Below are 22,512 nucleotides of genomic sequence, written 5' to 3' on the forward strand. Positions count from 1 at the left end.
GTGCAAAGCTATACGAGGGCTATTTGCTCTAGTTATCTTTAATTTAGCAGTGTAAGACTAGAGGGAAGACAGCTAGTCATTACCACCCACTGCCAACTCTTGGGCTACTCTTTTTACCATCGAAAAGTGGGATTGACTGTAATATTATAACTCACCCATTACTGAAAGGGCGAATATGTTTAGTGTGACAAAAATCTCCGGAACGATCCCATTCTTAAACGCTAGGCCTTCTTTATTTTAATTTGGTAGAAAGCTTATAATGCTTAAATGCAGAATTCGATTCCTGCAGTATACACAGTGCAGATAGCCTATTTCGAGTCGTACGCTAAAATCAACCAAACAAATAAATCACAGTAGATTATAATGAAAATTAGAAACAGTAAATAAGTCACTTACAAACATTAGTGTTCAGTTAGACAGTTAAATATTATATATATATATTTATAGAACAACCACTGTTTAAGGATCAAACTTCTTGGAGACTGTTATTACTGTGTTAGTGGACTCCCTGAACCCAGATCAGATCATGCTAAATGTTGTGTGGAAATGGGACTAGATATGATCGAAGCCATTGCGTAAGTCATTTTATCTGTTTTGTTTTTAATAATTTGGTAATAATTTAATAAGAAATTAATCAGATTCAAGTTCAATACATTATTTAATACACCTTTAAAGCGAATTGTTTAAAATAGAAAAACAACCAGAAAATCGTCATAACTAGAATCACAAATTCAATCGAGAATAAAAAAATAAAAACAAAATGAGTTTACCGAATGTTGAAATTCTAATTCTATGAATTTGGTAAATATAATTAAAATAGCAAAAACTATGTTAAACAAAACTACATTCAAATCCACGTATTACTCAAGCACTGTAAAAAGAAGAAAAAATAATATTTTTGAACACCATTGGACGCAATATTGATTCAGCTCGTGAAAAGTTGGCCCGGCATGGCCAGGTGGTTAAAGTATTCGAACCGTAATCCGAGAGACGCGGGTTCGAATCGCCGTCACACCGAACATGCTCGCCCTTCTAATTGTGGGGGGCATTATAATGTTATGGTTAATCCCACTATCCGTTGATAAAAGAGTAAAGAGTAGCCCAAGAGTTGGCGGTGGGTGGTGATGACTAGCTGCCTTCACTCTAGTCTTACACTGCTAAATTAGGAACGGCTAGCCCAGATAGCCCTCGTGTAGCTTTGCGCGAAATTCAAAACAAACAAACATGAATATCGTGTTTCATCTTAGGTATGAATAACAATACAAATACGAAGTTTTAATAAAACCCATAAATGTACTGGATGTTTAAGAAAATGCATTTCGTAGCTAACTTTAAGGATCGCGGTGGCCAAGTTTTATATGCAAAAAATAATTGTTCAAAGCATTGAAATTTGAAAAAACGACTTTACCTAACAAGGATGTTAAGTTTGAAAATATAATAAATTTATCTTTGTATTCTGGTATATTTTATACTGAATCAGGTAAACGTATTTCAGTTTTTAGGCTGTATTATCTTATCAGCTTAATTAGATTTCAAAGAAATTATATCACAAAATGTCATTTTTAAGGAAATGTATTGTTGTTTCTGAGACACTCTTCACAGTGGCAGGTTTAAGATAGTGTGGGCCCTATAACACAGAATAGCATTATTAATGGGCTCTCATCAAGACCATTGGTTCTGAGACTGAGCCCGACATATCAATCCTGCTCACCTTTTTGGCCGTGATTGCGTTATAATGTTACTGTCAATCCCACTATTCGTGGCTAAAAGGGTAGCTCAAGAGTTGGCTGTGGGTGGTGATGACTAGCTGCTTTCCCTCTAGTCTTACACTGCTAAATTATGGACGACTAGTGCAGATAGCCCTCGTGTAATTCAAAACGAATCAAACCCTGAGGCTTCCTCTAGCCTCTACCTAAATTCGCTACTGACCCTTCTCATGAACAGTAAATATCGCAAAAAATCACCAAATGTAAAAGTAACTATCTATAAAAAGCATAACATAATATGATACAATATTACAAAACGAGCTATACTGAATGTATTATTTATGCGAGGACGAACACTAATACAATATAACAATGACTAATACAATATAACAATGACAATACTTCGTGTATGATATTTTAATAAAATACAAAATTAAATCTCAATATTAACTGACAATAAATAAGATAAATCAAATTGTACCTCAAAATTAAGTTTTGGGTTATTTCATTTATTTCCATAGATGTAAAAATAGCGGAATAAAAAAAGAAATAAAATTTTTGCGTGATAATTATTGCTTATTATAGTAATTCTAATTCACCCAGAAACTTGTGCTTCGTGTAGGAAACGTTGTTCTGGTTGTGGTGTTTTGAATTTTAATGCACAAAGTTTATGTAAAGGAAATGCTGGATACATGAAGCAATTAAAACTGTTTAGCGACTTGCCTAAAACATTCTAGTATGGGGTTAGGTACGCAGAATTCTGAATAAATCTAATGGTCATGCGAGACGTCTCAATGCCACCAAACAAAAGATATTTTGAGCCTAATAGTCTGATCAAAAATGACAAACCAATCGACTTATCAATTCCAAAACGATAGATATTGCAACCTTTTTAGAAATTACTTATAGAGGGCAAGTGTTAAAATGTACAAAGTAACGTTTTTCTCTAAAAGCAAATAAGATGTCATTTGTTTTTGCCAGATGTTATCTGTCAATATAAGGATTTATTCAGTGTCTTTTACGAAATTATTAACAAAAATGAATGAAACAATTACACCTTGATATGTGTTAAAATAAAGGATTTCGATATTTTATTGCACGTGAGTTAGAAGTGTTTGTTTAAAGAGAAACTTATAATGGAGGTATTTGGAGAAATAAAACTTTTAAAATTATTTAAAGCGTTATGTTGCAAGAAATATTTTAATTTTCCACAGGAAATATCTATCAGAACATTTATTTAATCTAGCAATGTAACATATCTTCAAGTGTAATTTTAATGCTGCACTAAACGTCCAATAAAATACGAAATGTTAGTATAATGGAAAGACAAACGTGGAGTTAGAGAATAGGACTGAAAAGTGACATTGCTATTAATAGCTCTAAATGTTACTAATCTTAAGCTAGAAGAATTTGGTAGAATGTTTGGAATTAGAACAAAATTACATTATGACTATCGAAACCCGGTTTCCAGCTCTGAGAGTTAGCAGACATACCGCAGTCTAGAATAGATGTCTATAATAGTTTGACTTATGATATTTATTATTCTTATTATTACACTGGAAAGCTCGCCAGAAGAATTAATAGGAATCCTACTTTTATGTCAATTTATCTTACATTACGTTAGAACATTGGTTGATCAGAAAATTTTTACGATACTTTTCGGTAAATGGCGTAATAAGAATTATTATTACTCTAGAAGGTAAAACAACGGTGTGGATTATCTAAGTTACATAATTTAATATTTATAAAGAAATTTATATTACATTAAAACTATTTTCAAACGAGAAATTTTAATATTATGGTACGAAATATTGAGACGATGATGGTTAACCAAACCTCGACACAATATCTGTTCAATGAAGTATGATGGCTAATCAGACCTTGACACAATATCTGTTCAATAAAGTATGATGATTAACCAAACCTTGACACAATATCTGTTCAATGAAGTATGATGGTTAACCAGACCTTGACACAATATCTGTTCAATGAAGTATGATGGTTAACCAGACCTTGACACAATATCTGTTCAATGAAGTATGATGGTTAACCAGACCTTGACACAATATCTGTTCAATGAAATATGATGGTTAACCAAACCTTGACACAATATCTGTTCAATGAAGTATGATGTCTAACCAGACCTTGACACAATATCTGTTCAATGAAGTATGATGGTTAACCAGACCTTGACACAATATCTGTTCAATGAAGTATGATGGTTAACCAAACCTTGACACAATATCTGTTCAATGAAGTATGATGGTTAACCAGACCTTGACACAATATCTGTTCAATAAAGTATGATGGTTAACCAAACCTTGACACAATATCTGTTCAATGAAGTATGATGGTTAACCAAACCTTGACACAATATCTGTTCAATGAAGTATGATGGTTAACCAAACCTTGACACAATATCTGTTCAATGAAGTATGATGGCTAACCAGACCTTGACACAATATCTGTTCAATGAAGTATGATAGCTAACCAAACTTTGAAACAATATCTGTTTAATGAAAGATGATGGTTAACCAAATCTTGAAACAGTGTCTGTTTAATGAAAGATGATGGTTAACAAAATCTTTAAATAATATCTTTAAATAAAAATATATTATTGATTGTTTGGAATATTTTTTATTCTTGAAAAACTAGGGTGATTTTTGGAAATATAACATTCATTATTATTGTATTTGGTTAGACTTGGAAAGTTATTTAGAGGATAATAGTAAGATATTCACCGCTGACATGTAAACTAGAATAGTTTATGCAATAAAATGTGAATAAAAAGTCACTTAGTTTGTTTGTTTTTGAATTTCGCGCAAAGCTACACGAGAGCTATCTGCGTTATCCGTCCCTAATTTTACAATGTAAGTCTACAGGGAAGGCAACTAGTCATCACCATCCATCGCAAACTCTTGGCCACGAATAGTGGAATTGACTGTCACATTATAACGGCTGAAAGGGCGAGCATGTTTGGTATGACGGAGATTCGAACACGCGACCCTCGGATTAGGAATCAAGTGCCTTAACCACCTAGCCATGCCGGGCCTAAATTACTTGGACTAGAGATGTTTTTCCTTTTTTAATACGTTTGTCATAATTTGTTCATTACGAGTTTCACCTGTCAGAGCCTTTCAGATTTTGTAACTTGGTACTTTTTTATGGTACTTAAATCTTAATTATGACGACTTTGAACCCTCTTCTTACATAATAATAAATTTTAATTTATCCATCAACAGCTCTGTAGTGGAGACCACGGATGTCCAGCTGAACATGCGCGTTGGAATTCACACTGGCAGAGTTCTTTGTGGAGTTCTGGGTCTGAGGAAATGGCAGTATGATGTGTGGAGTAATGACGTCACGTTGGCTAACAACATGGAAGCAGGAGGCGAACCTGGGTAAGCTTATATTCTTTGTCTACAAGGTATTATAGAGTTTATATTCACGCCAGTGTTCTCACATAAAATCACTAGTAACATTTTGATAGGTTTTACATGTTGAGGAGCTCAAGGATCTTTGGTTTTGGTGCCATAAGAATAATTCATATCAAAGGTTGTAAAGGTTAGTTAAGATAAATGCATCTGTCAAAGTAATAATTTATAATCGTAATTAACTAAGACTTGTTATCAACAATAAATACATCATATATTCTGTATTGAAAATACATTCGTGCTATAATCGAGCAGCAGTTGATGGAAGAAGCCTGAACTTCAGTTGATTGATAAATTTACGGTTTTATATATAACAATTCATTTAAAGTTCAGTCAACTACAACTGTTAGTATACTGACAAACACGGTCACTTTCAACATGATACGAGTATGAGACATAAAGAAACTTACTAAATACTAGACATAAACATTTCCACTAAAACTATTTGGTATACATAGTACAAAGTACATGAAACTGGAATAGAATTATTTTTAAATACAAAAAATCTTCAGTGGTAACAAACCTTTACACATCATGGTACGAGATAATCATCAGCATCTGCCTGATTAGTTAAGTCGTTAATTAGTTATAATTAAACAATTATTTACCGTTAAAAAGGTTTGACAAATTTTTGACAACTCTCGAGTTTAACGCTTTTTTTAACACTAACTTTACTCATGTTATTTTAATATAATAAAAGTCAGTGGTAATATTACTCTTGTATGAAACAAAAAAAGAATCCTAAATATAACAATCTGAAAATAGCTACACTGAATAAATTCTAAAACCAACCAGCAGGTTTTCATTTAGAATGTTTTTGTTTCAACTATAATGAATCCCGTTGAAATAGATTAAGTAAGAGCGTAAATTAATGCGTTGCATTATTTGTATTCACCTTCAGTAAAAGGCTAAAATCTAATTATGTTATGAGCGAATATAAATAAGAATAAGTATTATATTATTTTATAGTTAAATATTTGTCTCATTTTAACACAAGTTAAAATCGAATAAATGTTAAATGGTTCGAATTTCGCACAAAGCTACACGAGGGCTATCTGCGTTAGCCGTTCCTAATTTACCAGTGTAAGACTAGAGGGAAGGCAGCTAGTCATCACCACCCACCGCCAACTCTTGAACTACTCTTGTAGAATCGAAAAATGGATTGACCGTCACATTATACCGCCATCTACAGCTGAAATGGTGAACATGTTTTGGTGTGACGAGGATTCGAACCCGTGACCTCGGATTGCGAATCGAGTGCCTTAATCACCTAGCCAAATGTTAAGTGAATAGCAGAAGCCATAAGACACTGTATTATTAAAGTACCAGATTGCATTAAATACCAAACGCTAAAATATTTTTATATTTATTTATGCCCCCCCCGCATAAGGATTTACAACACAAAAATCACAGGTTCGATTCCCCTCTGTGGACTTAGCAGATAGCTCGATGTGGCTTTGCTATAAGAAAACACACGTACACATATACTTATTCATATTTGTTAAAGTTATTTCCATAATATGACCCCCTAGCGCCGCAGCAGTATGTCTGCGGACATACAAAGCAAGAAACCTGTTTTCGATACCGGTGATGGGCGGAGCACATATAGTCCTTTGAGTAGCTTTGAGCTTAACTTCGAACGCAGTAATTTACAACATGTAGTCTCACCTTAGATTTAAACAACCCATCATTTATCAAGATTTTTCACTTAAATATTTATTATAATACGACATCTTTAAAGCAACACGGCCTAGTGGGCTAGCAAGATGACCTATGAATCATACAGTTCAAGGGTCGAATTTGTAATATGCCGCGAAACACGCACTTTCAACTTATACACGTTATAAAAGTAACAGTCGATCCCACAGTTCGGTTACTCATAACCATATAGACGGAATGCATTACTGGATTGTTAATCTTTTAAATTATACGTTTAAATCACATAAGATTTCGTTTAGGTTGAAAAATAGCACATGAATGTCAGCTATTTCGTCTTCTTCAACATGTATATAATTGAATTTAATATAATCTATTAGTGACATACTGTAAGCCTGAAATACACGTACGTCAAGTTAATGCAGGAATAAAACTATTAGATGTACAGTAAATGTTACTTTCCAAGAAGACGCTTAATGCAGCATAATGAACATTTATAGGACAAGTCATGCAACAACAAAGCTAAAACAGCATACGAAATTAAAGCTAAGCAAATACACCATACTGCAGGCTGCACATAGTTGATGAAACTGGCGCTACTAAATACATCCAATATTAATTCGACACATGTACAAGTGTGCAAGATAAAACGAGAAAATCTCCTTCGAGTTCATCAGGTAGGGAAACAATATGTAGATTAATTTTGCTGTCCCAACACAAGTCGACTGTATGATATAAATGACATCTACAACTTTGCAGCCGAAATGCATGTCCATTTATCGACCTAGATAACCCTCGTTTAAGATTATTTTGATGTTTCCAACTCAGTATTTTTCATTGGTTCTAATTACGATATAATACTTTTTCTTTTACTTGGAGAACATTTTTAATGGGTCTTGTAACCCCACAGCCAGGTTCACATCACTCAATCAACACTGGAATTTCTACGGGACGAGTATGAGGTGATACCAGGCCATGGAGGCAACCGGAACTCTTATCTAAGGGACCAAAATGTCAAAACCTATTTCATTGTTCCTCCTTCTTCACGTAGAAAGGTGGGTTTTGGTGACTCAACCTTCTTGATATTCATATAAAAATACAGGGATTTTAGGACGATTTAGATAATTTTTACCTTTTAGAGGGTAAATTTCGTACTTAGAATAGCAGGATATTAACTTACGTAGATGTACGCTAACAAAACTTTGATTATGAGATTCTAAATATTTACATCGTTATTATTTCTTCATTTCATGAATATCGGGTAAAATTCAGTTTCGTTTACTTAACCTGCAAGTCCAGAATAAGGTGGGTTATAAAACTAGTACAGTGCGCTGTTTTCGGGTTAAGGAAGCTTGCAAATGAGTTTGTTTGTTTTGAATATCGCGCATTTGAAAATAGCTGTCATTAATTTAGAAATGACAGACTGGAGGGAAAATAGCTTCCTTAAAAACCACTTACTCCCAACTCACAAATTGCGATTCAAGCGCCCTAACCACCAGGCTAGAAAATGAATAGTATGTTAGCATACGAGGGCTGTTCAAAAAATACGCGGACTGACGTCATAAAACAAAACGTACTTTATTTTAGAAATTACAGGTCTGGGACTCCTTCAAAGTACTCTCCTCCCCAACGCACACACTTATCTCAACGGTGTTTCCACTTGTTGAAACAGTCCTGGTACGCTTCTTTTGTAATGTCCTCCAGCTCCTTCGTCTTATTTGCCTTAATCTCGGGAATCGTCTCAAATCTTCTTCCTTTCCAGGGTCTTTTGAGTTTGGGGAACAAGAAAAAAATCGCAAGGAGCAGGGGGGGTGGGAAAGAACAGTGATCGAGTGTTTGGCCAAAAACTCACGAGTTTTGAGGCACAAATGTCGCAGCAACGCGGTGCATCTTCAATTTTTCAAGTCAAAATCTCGTAACAAGATCCAACTGATATCCCACACTCTTCAGCAAGCTCCCTGACATCCCTCAGTCAGACGTCGATTTGCCCGCATCAGGGTGTTGATTTTGTCGACGTGGAAGGACGTCCAGGACGCTTATCATCTTCAATGGACTGTCGACCATCCTTAAAACGTTCATGCCACTTGAAACATGCCGTACGCTTCACAGCAACATCCACGACTCAGTCTTTGTAAAGTAAAACACTAAACAAAACGCCTGTGATTGAGTTTGTGTAAAGTGAAACACTGAATAAAACGACTGTAACTCAGTTTGTGTAAAGTGAAACTCAGATCTACAAAGCATGTGGATGTTCTAGATAATTATGTTTTGTTATTGAAATAAACGGAGCGAAAAGTTGCTATCGTTTTGAGACGAACAGTCTGACAGTATGACAACGCGATAATGTGGTTTTTCTCGAAACAACAAACTATCTAGAGAAATATGCAGTTCGAGATATTATTTATTTTAATAAACAATCATAGAAATAAAGGAAATATAGGATAATGAAAAAATAAATTTTAGAGAAAACGATAAAAATAGTGATAATTTTTAAAAATGAGACTAAATATAACTGTCATAACTCTGGAAAAATGTTTGATGACTAATTAGTTAAATTTTAAAGAAAATTACAAAATGGTCAGATTTTAAAAATGAAACTAAATATAACTGTCATAATTCTGAAGAAATGTTTGATGACTAATTAGTTGAATTTGTACAAAACTACCGAAGGATATTTTGTGCTAGCCGTCCCTAATATTGGGAGTAATCGTCTCATTGCAAGCGTCTGCATGACTGAAAGGTAAAATATGCTTGATGACTGGTATCAGTGTCGTACCCGCGACCTGCTAGTTGCAAATTAAACTATGTTTTATTTGTTTTTGAATTTCGCACAAAGCTACTCGAGGGCTATCTGTGCTAGCCGTCCCTAATTTAGCAGTATAAGACTAGAGGGAAGGCAGCTAGTCATCACCCCCCACCACCAACTCTTGGGCTACTCTTTTACCAACGAATAGTGAAATTGACAGTTACATTATAACGCCCCCACGGCTGAAAGGGCGAGCATATTTGGGGCGATGGGGATGCGAACCCGCGACCCTCAGATTACGAGTCGCACGTCTTAACGCGCTTGGCCATGCCGGGCCACGAATTAAACTATCCAACCACCAGGTCACTCCGAAAACCCGAGGTATCGTTGTTAAAATTGCAGTACATAACAATAGTCCATAACCAGGGGTTTTACACACAGTAAAGTCAGCGACGAAAGACGGAGCCTTATTGTTTACATGCTAGTCCTCATGTAGTTTTAACTTTTTCTTATTTATTTCAAACATCCATGTTTCTGTATTACCACTCAAAAAACACACATGCTACTGGGTTAAGATAAAAGAAAAAAAAACACACACACAAAAACCGAAGGTTGGGACCCAATAAAATGCAAAATCTTTATCGTTGTTCACAACTGAATAGTTTCGGTAACACATGACTAGTATTTGGTGGTAAACTGCTTTACCAAAATTATTCGTCTGTAACTAATAATGAAAGTTTTACCTTTCATTAAGCCAAAATTATTGGTTTTTGTGTGTTTTTACTCTGGGATTAAATATAAAGATTGTCAAGTTAATGTATTCTAATGATGTTTGGCTGTTAATTAAACGTAAACGGTATTTATTATATCGGTTGCTGTTGTTTGTTTTTACGAATGAGGCTGCACAAAGGGTTATCTGTACTTTGCCCACCACATCTATCAAAGCCCGTTTTCTAGTAGTATAAGTCCGCAGACATACCGTTGTGTCATAAGAAGGTTTGTTTGTTCGTTTTTAAATTTCGCACAAACCTACTCGAGGGCTATCTGCGTCCCTAATTTAGCATTGTAAGACTAGAGGGAAGGCAGCTAGTCATCACCACCCACCGCCAACTCCGTGGCTACTCTTTTACCAACAAATAGTGGGATTGACCGTCACATTATAACGCCCCCACGGCTGAAAGGGCGAGCATGTTTGGCGCGATGGGGATGCGAACCCGCGACCCTCAGATTACGAGTCGCACGCCTTAACACGCTTGGCCATGCTAGGCCGTCATAAGAAGGGTAAATGACACATAGAATAACAATAAGATGTGGTTGAATGTGTGTGCGCATTTCTATATGTCAATTTCGGTATCGCTGTTTATGTATTATTGATTTCGGAATTTTGTCAGTTTAATTTGTTTTGGTAATCAGCAGTAAAAACCTCTGATATAAATAATTAAAAATGAAATAATTTCAGATTTCAACTTACAAATGGCTGACTAGTATGCCACGTAGATTTTGTGCTCAATGTAAAGTTTATATTAAAGTTGGTGATAAAGCCCTTCATTGCTCTGGTGAGTGTCAAAAATGGTATCATTTAAGATGTAAGAACTTAACTGAACAGGATTTGGAATATTTAAATGAAATTGGGAAAAGTTATGAATGTGATTTTTGTATGAGAAAAAGAAAGTTAAGCCTAAATAGTGAAACTCCATTAAGAAGGACTGTGTCCATTTCGTTAGAGGGGGAGACAGTTAATCTTGTTGAGAATAGTGAGCTTGATTTAAATATGGGGGAGGCAGATATGAAGTGGCTTAAGACAAAAGTTACTGAAATTTTGTCAAGACTTGATGACTTTCACTTAATTAAAGTAAAGGTCGAAGAATTAGTGACTTCCTTTCAATATTATTCAGAGAAGGTAGAAACTATGAGTGAGGATATCACAACTTTGAGAGCTGAAGTTAAGGAGTGTAAACAGGAAAATAAAACATTAAAGCATGAAAATGAAGAATTGTGGAAGGAGATGGCAAGTTTTCGGAGGAAGATGTGTGAAGCGGAACAATATTCTTATAACTATAATGTTTTGATTGGAGATATTCCAGAGAAGCCTGATGAGAATTTGCAAGAAGTTGTTGAGAAGATTACAACTACTTTGGGGTTGACTGTGCTCCTACAGATATTGACACTGTTCATCGTATAGGAAAGAAAACAACTGAAAATAAGAGTCCGAGACAGATTGTTGTTAAGTTTTGTCGTAAGCAAATTAAATTTGATCTGCTTAAACTTAAGAAAACTAAATTTCGCTCTCTTAATACTAATGATATTAAGGTCTGTAATGAATCTTATCCAGTTTATGTTAACGAACATCTCTCCCCATATTATCGTGATATTTTCATGCAAGCAAAACGAAAACAGAAAGATCTTGGCTATAAATTTCTTTGGGTATCGAATGGTAATATTCTTATTAGGAAATCAGAAACTACTCAGCCCATTGTTTTACGTTGCTTGATTGATCTTAATAATTTATAAATACTGCAATGGCTGATGATTTTGATGATATTGTTGGTGTTACACCAACTTTGTCTTCTCTTTCTGATTTACCAAATGTTTTTTCTGTTGGTCATTTAAATTTAATACATGTTAATATTCGAAGTCTTACTCAAAATTTTGACCAATTTCTTGTTTTTTTACAATCAAGCATTGTTAAATTTCATATAATAGCTTTTCTGAAACTTGGTTTGTTGAGGATTGATTTGTTTCCTTTTCGATTCCAGGTTACTCCTTTTATTCTTCATCTTCTGGTCTAAATAAGGCTAGTGGAGTGGCAGTTTTTGTTAAATTTGAGATACTGACTATGATAAAAGAAGTGCAGTACATTAAGTCTGATGCTTTAATTTTATTTTGTATGATTCAAAATAAGAAATTTAATCTCTTTGTTGTTTATCGATCTCCTAGATTGCCTGTATTGAAATTTATTGATGAGCTTTCATTAGAATTGAATTTATACAAATATGATATTAATATACTTGTTGGTGATTTTAATATAGATGTTTTGGCATTTGATGATGTTTGTTATAAAATGCATATTTTAAGTTTTGTCTGAGAACAATCTTCGTATTATTATTTCTTCTCCTACACGGATAACCAATGTTACTAATTTTGTATTGATCATTTTTTTAATTAGTGGAAATACTATTAAAAAAATTGTTATTCTTATATTGTTGAGAGTTTTTGACCGATCATTTTCCAATTGTTTTATGTATAGACATTTTATCGGATCTAGAACATGTCTCAAATGTTCAAAAGATTAAGTTTAATGAATTGAGTTCTTGTTTGAATTTTTCAGATTGGTCCTGTGTTATGAATTGTTCTGATGTTAATGTTGCTTATGATAATTTTGCTGAAGTGTTAACTGATTGTATTCAAAGTTGTACTACTACTGTTTCTGTGTCACGAAAGTTTAGAAAAATTAAGCCATGGATTACCAGTGAATTGGTTTTGTTAATGATTAAAAGAGATAAGTTAAAAAAGAAAGTACATCAATTTCCTGATGATATTTATCTAAAGATTAGATTTAAGTGTTTAAGGAATTATGTTGTTAGCTTGACCCGTAAGACTAAATGGACTTATTATCATAACCTGTTTAAGAATGCTAAAACTATTAAACAGAATTGGAATATTGTTAACTCTATTATTGATGTTAAAAAAAAGAAAGAAATTTTGTAATTTTGGTACTACTGATTTATCTGATTTGAATTATTTTTTTGTTAATGTTGCTAAATCTACTTGCTCCAATCCTAAATTTTGTTCTCAGGGCATGCCCTCCTTCTTCTTCTTCTTGTTACCTATATCCTGTTACTGTATCTGAAACTATGAATAATATTTTCTCCTTATCAAATTCAGCTTCTAATGGTGTAGATGGTGTTTCGGTTAAGATTTTGAAAGCTAATGCTAATCTTTTTGCACCAATTTTGACTTTTTTAATTAATTTATCTTTTACTCAAGGGAAGTTTCCTAATGCTTTAAAGTTATCATTGGTCATTCCTATTTATAAATCTGGTAATATTTCTGATTTTACGAATTATAGACCTATTTCCTTATTAATACATTTCTCTAAACTATTTGAAAAATCTATGAAGATTAGAATTTTATCATTTCTTGATAGACATTCAGTTTTGTCTCCTTCTCAATTTGGCTTTCGGCCTGGGCTTGGAACGGAGGTTGCTGTTGCTAGACTTGTGGGAAGTATTACAGAAGCTTTAGATTCTGATCTTCATCCAATTGCTGTTTTTCTTGACTTATCCAAAGCTTTTGATTCTGTTAATCATAAAATATTGTTAAATAAATTATCTTATTATGGTTTCAGAGGCATTGTTTTTTGATTGGTTTTTTTTCTTACTTTCACAATAGAAAGCAATCAGTTTGTATCCATAATAATTATAGTGATTGGCTTACAATTAATGTTGGAGTACCACAAGGTTCTGTTCTGGGCCCTTTATTATTTCTCATTTATATAAATGATATTCTTTACCAACAGTTTTTGGAGATATCCAAGCCTATGCCGATGATATTGCTGTTGTTTATAGTAAGCCAAATCTAATTAATGAAGCCATTATTTCTAGTGATCTTAATAAAATTAAAATTGGCTTTTCTGTAATGACTTATCCTTAAATATATCTAAATCTTTTCTTCTTCAGTTTAACCTTTATGGTGTCATTCCAGCTTTTCCTTCTATTTTTATCATTCTAGTGATTGTTATACTTACCCTAATTGTAAGTGTCCCAAATTGACTCAAGTTTCCTCTGTTAAATATTTAGGAATTATTTTAGATCGAAAATTAAATTGGCAATTTCATATTAATTCTTTAGTTAATAAATTAAAATATAGTTCTATGCTAATTTTGAACTTAGTCATTGTGCTCCTTATCATATTTTGTTAAGTGTATATTATGCTCTCTTTCAATCTTTCTTACAATATTGTATTTCAATTTGGGGTGGCACATATAAGACTTTTTTAATTCCTATTCACAAGTTGCAAAAAAAGTGTTTTCTCTTATTTTTACTCATAGGCTTGATACCGATTTCAGTAAATTTAACTCCCTCTTTCATATGATAAACTTTATTTATATTTTTAGCTTTATCTACATTGCATGTTTCTTTTTTAATAGGCCTTTAAAGTCACTTCATATTTTACACGACTTCAATCTTTTTTTTCAATTAATGTACCCACACCACGTAAAACAGTTACACTTCATGAATATCTTTATTTGGCACCTCGTATTCATAATTTTATTCCTTATAGTATAAGATCTTCTATTAATCGTGTTAATCAAAAGAAATACTTAAAACAATGGATCTTAAATACTGATGATAATATTCTGGGAACTTTATATTGATTTTGTAAGTTTTGATTTTACATTATTATGTGTTTAACCATCACAGGACGAGTTAACTCTTTGTTGATGGTTTTATATTGATATTTGATTTTTTGTGTCTAATTTATTGCTTAATAAATTTATTATTATTATTATTATTATAAAATAAGGCAATGCCCATGTCACGGGCAACTTTGAAAGGAGTTCGTAAAATACATTATAATAGTATTAAGTTTTGTACGTTATGAAAAAACGCGCGCATCTTACTGTCTGAATGCACATCCACGCGCACTTCTTTTTAATGAACGTATACAATAGGCGGATGAAAATATAACTCAGTAGACATACTTTATAACATCGTATTAAAAGGTCAAACGTTAAGTTGAATGGTAACATTATCAGTTTGTTTATTAATATTAAGTACGGTAAAGACTATAAAATAGAATAAATGACGTATACAAGTTACTGTGTCAGTTTATATCTTTGTCGAATATAAGGCATACATAATAACAGCTTAACATGGTCAGGTGGTTAGAGAGCTCGATTCTTAATCTGAGGGTCGCGGTTTCGAATCCTCATCACAGCAAACATACTCAGCCGTAGGTGCTTTTCAGTGGTAAAAGAGTAGCCCAAGAGTTGGCGGTGGGTGATGACGACTATCTGCCTTCTGTCTAGCCTTACATTGTCAAATTAGGTACGGCTAATTGAAATGCTCCTCGTGTAGCTTTGTGAGAAAATCCTGAAACAAACGGGATCCGGAATGGCCAGGCGGTTAAAGCAATAGACTCGTAATCTAAGGGTCGCGGGTTCGAATCCCATCACACGAAACATGCTCGCCCTTTCAGCCGTGGGGACGTTATAATGTGACGTTTAATCCCACTATTCGTTGGTAAAAAGAGAAGCCGAAGTGTTAGCGGTGGATAGTGATGACTAGCTACCTTCCCTCTGGTCTTACACTGCTAAACTATGGACGAATAGCCCTTGTGTAGCTTTGCACGAAATTCAAAACAAACCAAACCCACAACAAAGAAATAAAACTGATCTAGGACAAACGAACTTACAGATTTCGGTGTAAAATTATTTGGTATCATTCTATAAATCATGTACTGTTGCAATAAAAACTAATTTTACTGCAAGTTTTTTTTTGTGTATCTGCTAACAATTAAATAATTTTTTACATTCTATTTCGTTTGCACAGATGTTCCTGCTCAACACGCTACAAGTGCACCAATCAGATGGGTCAGCTAGACGAAAATTGTCGTTTAAAAACGTATCAAACGTAGTGCTTCAACTGATACATTCTATCAAGTTTAACGTGGATGTTCCATTTTCAAACATAGCCACAATGCAGCAACCTACGGAAAAATCCGGATTAAAAAAGGTTCTTCTATCTTTCAGTAATTTTACAGCCTTAGAAAAAATATTATAATATCTTACTAATAGACTGTTTACGTGTAAAGTTTATGAAGTAATCAACTCGTGTATTATGTCTTATATAACCTACAGGAGTTGTTGGGAAAAATGAATCTTGGTTTTAGTTTCAGATATTAAAATAACATGAAGTTTAAATAACCGGAACATCTCCAAATGTTTATTTTTAATTAATGACGAAATGTGAAGTTCTGTACCGTCTATGAAATTTAATAAAGTAAAAAAATAAAAAATAACTGATTGATTAGACGATGATTTTGGCATTTTTATTAACATTTTATTTAGTACTTAATTGTTATGTTTTTTTTCAGAAAGAAATAACGTTCGAAACAAAATAATTTAATGAAAATTTCAAAATAACTAACATGTCATTGAAGCGAATCTGTTTGTTTCTTTAAGTTCTCTTTTTGGTTTTCTATATTATATATTTATTTTGCATATATAAACTTTTGAGGATTTTTGGAGCTTTATGCTAGTTTAATTAAATGTGGACGCCATTTTTGTTCGTGTCAAAACATTTAACAAAGTAGCTTATTCGTTTATATTGTATTTGAACAAAGAAAAGTGTTTTTCATGTTCACCTGTTAATAATTTTCAATAATAGAAATGTAAAAAATATATTGTTCAATATATTTTAATGATTAAATATTATCATACTAGTTAACAGTGGCAGACAAGCTCAGAAAACCTTTCAAAAAAAGGTGAGTGAAGAGATTCTCATTATGTTTGAATTTAATTTGCTATGCCTTGTATTTATCTGCTGTTTGTTGTTGTTTTTACTTCAGGCTACTCTCATTTGGAGTTTTAAAGTTGGATACGTTTTCTTATCAATTTAAAGCCTCCCAATAGTACAGCGGTAAGTCTACGGATTTACAACGCTAAAATCGGGAGTTCAGTTCCCCTCGATGGGCTCAGCAGATTGCCCGATGAGGCTTTGCAAAAAGAAAAAAAAACACTCACACACATCAACTTAAACTTCCCATCCTGGAGGTCAATTTATAAAGTTTCACTTGGCTTATAAAGCCGTTAACGATTATAACAAGCAAAACCAAACGGCAATACTTAAGTTTTTTGCAATATGTATTAGACAACCGTATCAGATCACTACACATCATGACCCAATAGCGATTAGGATGAGTCTATGATTAATAGTGATAATAGTAATATTTTTATTCGATTAGATAGGTTGCCATATATCCTATAATGTTATTACAGTTTCTAAACAAACTTTTTAATGTCCTATTTGGAGAAATAAATAGAATATAATAACAATATGAAATCATATTTATATGTAACATAAATGAGAGCAGTCAAAACAATATTAGATTATCCATATAAGTCATGAGAAATGAATTTGAGAGAAAATAATAAATAACAAGAGTTGATGATTATGAAAATATTGGGAAGTTATGTGAGAAAGGAATGGTTTGGGTTTGTCTTGAATTTCGCGCAAAGCTACACGAGGGCTATCTGCGCTAGCCAATCCTAATTTAGCAGTGTAAGACTAGAGTGAAGGCAGCTACTTAACACCACCCACCGTCAACTTTTGACCTACTCTTTTACCAACGAATAGTGGGATTGACTGACGCATTATAACGTTCACATGACTGAATGTTTGATGCGACGGGTATTCGAAACGGCGATCCTTGAATTACGAGTCGAGTGCCTTAACCACCTGGCCATGCCGGGCCACAAACAATTGCAATGCTAGTAGATACCAACCACGTATCATTTATTTCAGGTTATTATACTTTTAAATAAATAAAGTTATAATAATTAAGACTTTTCCTGGTAAAATGATCAAGTCTACGTTAAGTATCGTAATAAAAATGGTTAAAAGAAAGAGCGAGCATGTTTGGTGTGACACGGGGGGGATGACATAACTAAAATTAAATCAACTCTATGGAATTTCGATGTTATGAGATTGTTGTATAACTACTGTTATAAATCTAGACCGTTATTTTATTAGAACAAGAAATTACTGAAATACAGTAATGAAATAACAAATGCGACACTTATCCAACGGAATATTTATGTATCATAAAAACACTATTTTAAAATGTAATAATTCGATAAGTTTGCTTCTGATATTCATGTAAAGCTTTACAGAGACCATATGTATAAGCTTTCTCTAACCATATTGAACGGTTAAAAGAGTTTAGCTCCTTCGGTCTAAAACCTGGTAAAACCACAATTATTAAAAACTTTCCTGATTATTAAACGTATCTTTTAAAGCCTGATACTTTATTCTTTAAGTTCGCTACTTGCCCGACATGAAAGGTGGTTAGAGAGCGCGACTTGTAATCTGAGGGCCATGGGCTCGAATCTCTGTCACACCAAACATACACTCGCCCTTTCAGCAGGTGGAGATGTCATAATGTGACAGTCAGTCTCACTTTTCGTTGGTAAAAAGTAGCCAAAGAATTAGCGTTGGGTGGTGATGATTAGCTATCTTCCCTCTCGTCTTACACTGCAAAAGAAGGGATGGCTAGTGCAGATAGTGCCTTCGTGTAACTTTGCGCGAAATTCAAAACAAACAAACAAGTCAGCAACTAATCAACAAAGTTTAAGTTTTTGATCTAAGTGCCGTTTATTAACACGCCTATATTTATATCAAAACTATAAGAGATACTTCTATATTTGGTTTCATATATCTCAATATTTCCTTCTGTTGTTGTTGTTGTTTTGAATTAAGCACATAACTACACAATGGGCTATCTATGCTCTGCCTACCAGGGGTATCGAAACCCGGTTTTTAGCGTTATAAGTCCGCAGACATACCGCTGAGCCTCTAGGTGCATATTTCCTCTTAAAGAAATGCAAAGATGATGCACCACATAACAGAAACCACTGTGTGAATAAAAGTAATAGAAACTTCACACGTTTTCTACGTACTTGCTAAATTGTCTCCTAACACACAGCGGGTTTTATTATTTTTCTTCACATGACGTACTGTTTGAAGTATGTATGTTTCTATATATATATATATATATATATTTATACTCGCAGGTTTTATGGATAAAATGATCTTAATGAGATTGAGAATGTTTTTGTATTTTGTTAATGAAAATTAAGCCTTATTCTTATCAGTAACAATTCTCACTAAGCGTTGCATTGTTCAAATGGTAAAATTAAGCTGGCTATGTTTGACGCTATAAATTAAATGAAAAACTATTCCTGAAAAGGACCCTTTTGAAATTCATTAGTTAAACTTTTATCATAATTACATCATTCAAAATCCCACTTCCTGTAATTGCTGGAAAAAACAAACAGAAATCATAAAACCAAATTTGCTTCTATCATTGTCAAGCTCCAAAAAGGGCACTTTGATTGTTCATGAACACAAACAAGCCAATGTTGCAAAAATAAAAAATAAAAACGATGAAATCACTCTAAAATACGAAATTAAATCTGTGCTGTGCTCTACGTGTTGTAAAAAGTTTATTTGTATGGCGGAATCTTGTGGCAACAATCGCTCTGAATAAGCCTAGGACATGTTGTATTACCCTTATTAAATAACCCTTGAGATACCATTTTGTAATTTCTTATTTTAGGATATAAAATATTAGGAAAGTAATATTGAAAAATTCATATGTGAAGTGTGTTTGTTTGTGGAATCAAAAGTTTTAAGTTCAACTCCAAATATCTCAAGTGTTAGTGCTTTAACCATGAAGAATTGTACCTGCCAGTAGGTCCTGGCATGGCCACGTGGTTAAGGCACTAAACTCGTAATCTGAGAGTCGCAGGATCGAATCTCCGTCACACCAAACATGCTCGCTTTTTCAGCCGTAGGGGCGTTATAATATTACAAGCAATACCACTATTCGTTGGTAAAAAAATAACCCAAGAGCTAGCAGTGGGTAACGATGACTAGCTGCCTCCCTTTCGTCTTACACTGCTAAATTAGGGACGGCTAGCTCAAGTAGTCCTCTTGTAGCTTTACGCGAAATTAAAGAAACAAACCTAGCAGTATCAAAATATTTTATTGTTAAGTCGGTCGTTTTTAAAATACTCTAACCCAAATTAATTATCACAAAAAAGCATAAAACCAGAATAGAAGGTTTAACTTTTTTCTCTGGAATATATTTTGTATTATTTTACAGTGCTTTACCAGTAAGCAGTTATATTTGTAACTAGAATTCAAAACAGTTTGTAATCGAAAATATTATATTATTAAATTTATTTTCTCCAGGCATTCCCAAGTATACCATCAACCAACTAATCGGGTCAACAAATATCTGGCTCAGGCAATTGAAGCTAGAAGTGTGGACATGGAAAAAGCCACTCATGTCAGCATCATTACACTTTGCTTTAAAGATCGGGAAAAGGAATGGCAAGTAAGATGTTCCAGTAGATAATGACTTCTTGCAATTTATAAAAAAAAATATTTGTATATATAGATATATATGTTGATATTACCCAAAGCTTAACTTCTACACCTTTCACGATAAATCTGAAAAATCTGATAAATATGAGTCAGTTAAGGTTGTTGCTGTTTGAATTAGGAACAAAGCTACACAATGTGTGCTCTGCCCACCACGGGTATCGAAACCCGGATTTTAGCGTTGTAAGTCCGCAGTCATACCGCTGAACCACTGGGGGGCGTCACTTAAGGATATTACAAAGAATTTGTGGCATAACAACAACGAAATAACTCTCACATTCTTAACTGTAGAAACAATAACTACAGAAAATACAGTTGTCATTTTAATCTTAACTCTTAAAACTGTTTGGTGCAAACACTTTTACTATATTTTCCCTTATCTAAACTGTTCATCTTTTATTTTTAAGATAATATCTATTTGTTCGTTGTTTGACACAAAGCTATACAGTGAACTGCTGGTGCGATGTCCAACACGGGTATCGAAACCCAGTTCTGGCGTTTTCAACTTTCATATTTATCGCGAAGCATTTGAAGGCTTAAAATGATAAAGAGTCTATTTATTTTGTGTCACTTATGGCCGACAATTTATTTTTTAATCATTAGTCAGTTTTTATTGTAAGTTATCATAATAATATAGGTTTTCGTTGTGTTTTTTTTCAAAAAGCATTTGTTACTAAATTGTGACTCCTTTATATTTAAAAACGGGGCTTATTTCGAAACAATTATAAACTGGTCAAAATTTATTATATTATAAGTTTTAGAATTCGCTCTGAATTGTTTATCTTTCATTTCAATGCAAATTGTTCTAAAAACTAAGATCAAATGGTAACTGTACTGAAGCCAGTGCATAAGAAATTTCGAGTAAGCTGTTTTCTGTTAAAGATTGCACTGTGTTATAAATATTTATAACTTTGGTTTCATTATTTGGTTTTATTTATAAGAAAAAGGTGAACTATCGTTACTTTATATTTGCCAGACCATAATAATAAAACCAAATGCCTTAACGTTATTTAAAACTAAATGAAACGAACTTCAGATCTTGTTTGTTTGTTTTTGAATTTCGCGCAAAGCTACACGAAGGCTATCTGCACTAGCCGTCCCTAATTTATCAGTGTAAGACTAGAGGGATGGCAGTTAGTCATCACCACCCACCACCAACTCTTGAGCTGCTCTTTTACCAACGAATAATGGGATTGACTTTCACTTTATAACGCCCCTACGGCTGAAAGGGCGAGCGTGTTTGGTGGGACTGGAATTCGAACCCACGACCGTTAGATTACGAGTCGAACGCCTTAATGTACCTGGTCGTGCCGGCCCTATCTTCAGATCTTCTGAACCACAAAGTTTATATTTTAATTATGCTAACTAAATGACGTTCGTTTTGAGGTAAAGAAAACGGTGGTTGAACCATTTCTTTCAATGTATCTGGAAGTCAAAGATAGTTTGTAGAATTAGATGCATGCATGAGAATTCCTATAATGTGACATTAAAATGTACCTTCATCACTAATATTTGATTAGCATAAAACCATCAACATAAGGCTTAGCTCCTACTCATTTGTTCTCAAGATATTCTAGAGTAATATAATTCAAGATGTATATTTTTCGATAACAATGCTTAGATATTCGAAACATCCCAAATGAAATTTGTCTTTTGGAATATAAGTTACAAAAAATAGCATTCCAGGTTTATGTGTTATAACTTAAAACTAGTCAATATGAAGGATAATCAGGAATGTTTAGGGTTGTTTCTTTAAGTTCCAACAAAGGTATATAAGGGCTGTCTGCTCTTTTCATCTC

The 22,512-nt window shown here is 33.5% G+C and overlaps 1 protein-coding gene across 1 annotated transcript; it reads left to right on the forward strand.

The window, feature by feature from the left end:
• Positions 1-453: 453 nt before the first annotated feature.
• Positions 454-20,687, forward strand: LOC143235689 (adenylate cyclase type 1-like). Its single transcript, XM_076473907.1, has 6 exons — positions 454-575; positions 4,949-5,107; positions 7,707-7,851; positions 16,097-16,279; positions 16,990-17,030; positions 20,522-20,687. Exons 1-6 carry the CDS (start codon positions 547-549, stop codon positions 20,685-20,687), a joined length of 723 nt encoding a protein of 240 aa, XP_076330022.1. The 5' UTR covers positions 454-546.
• Positions 20,688-22,512: the final 1,825 nt, after the last annotated feature.

This window comes from Tachypleus tridentatus, chromosome 12 (assembly GCF_004210375.1).
Source record: "Tachypleus tridentatus isolate NWPU-2018 chromosome 12, ASM421037v1, whole genome shotgun sequence".
Taxonomy (NCBI): domain Eukaryota; kingdom Metazoa; phylum Arthropoda; class Merostomata; order Xiphosura; family Limulidae; genus Tachypleus; species Tachypleus tridentatus.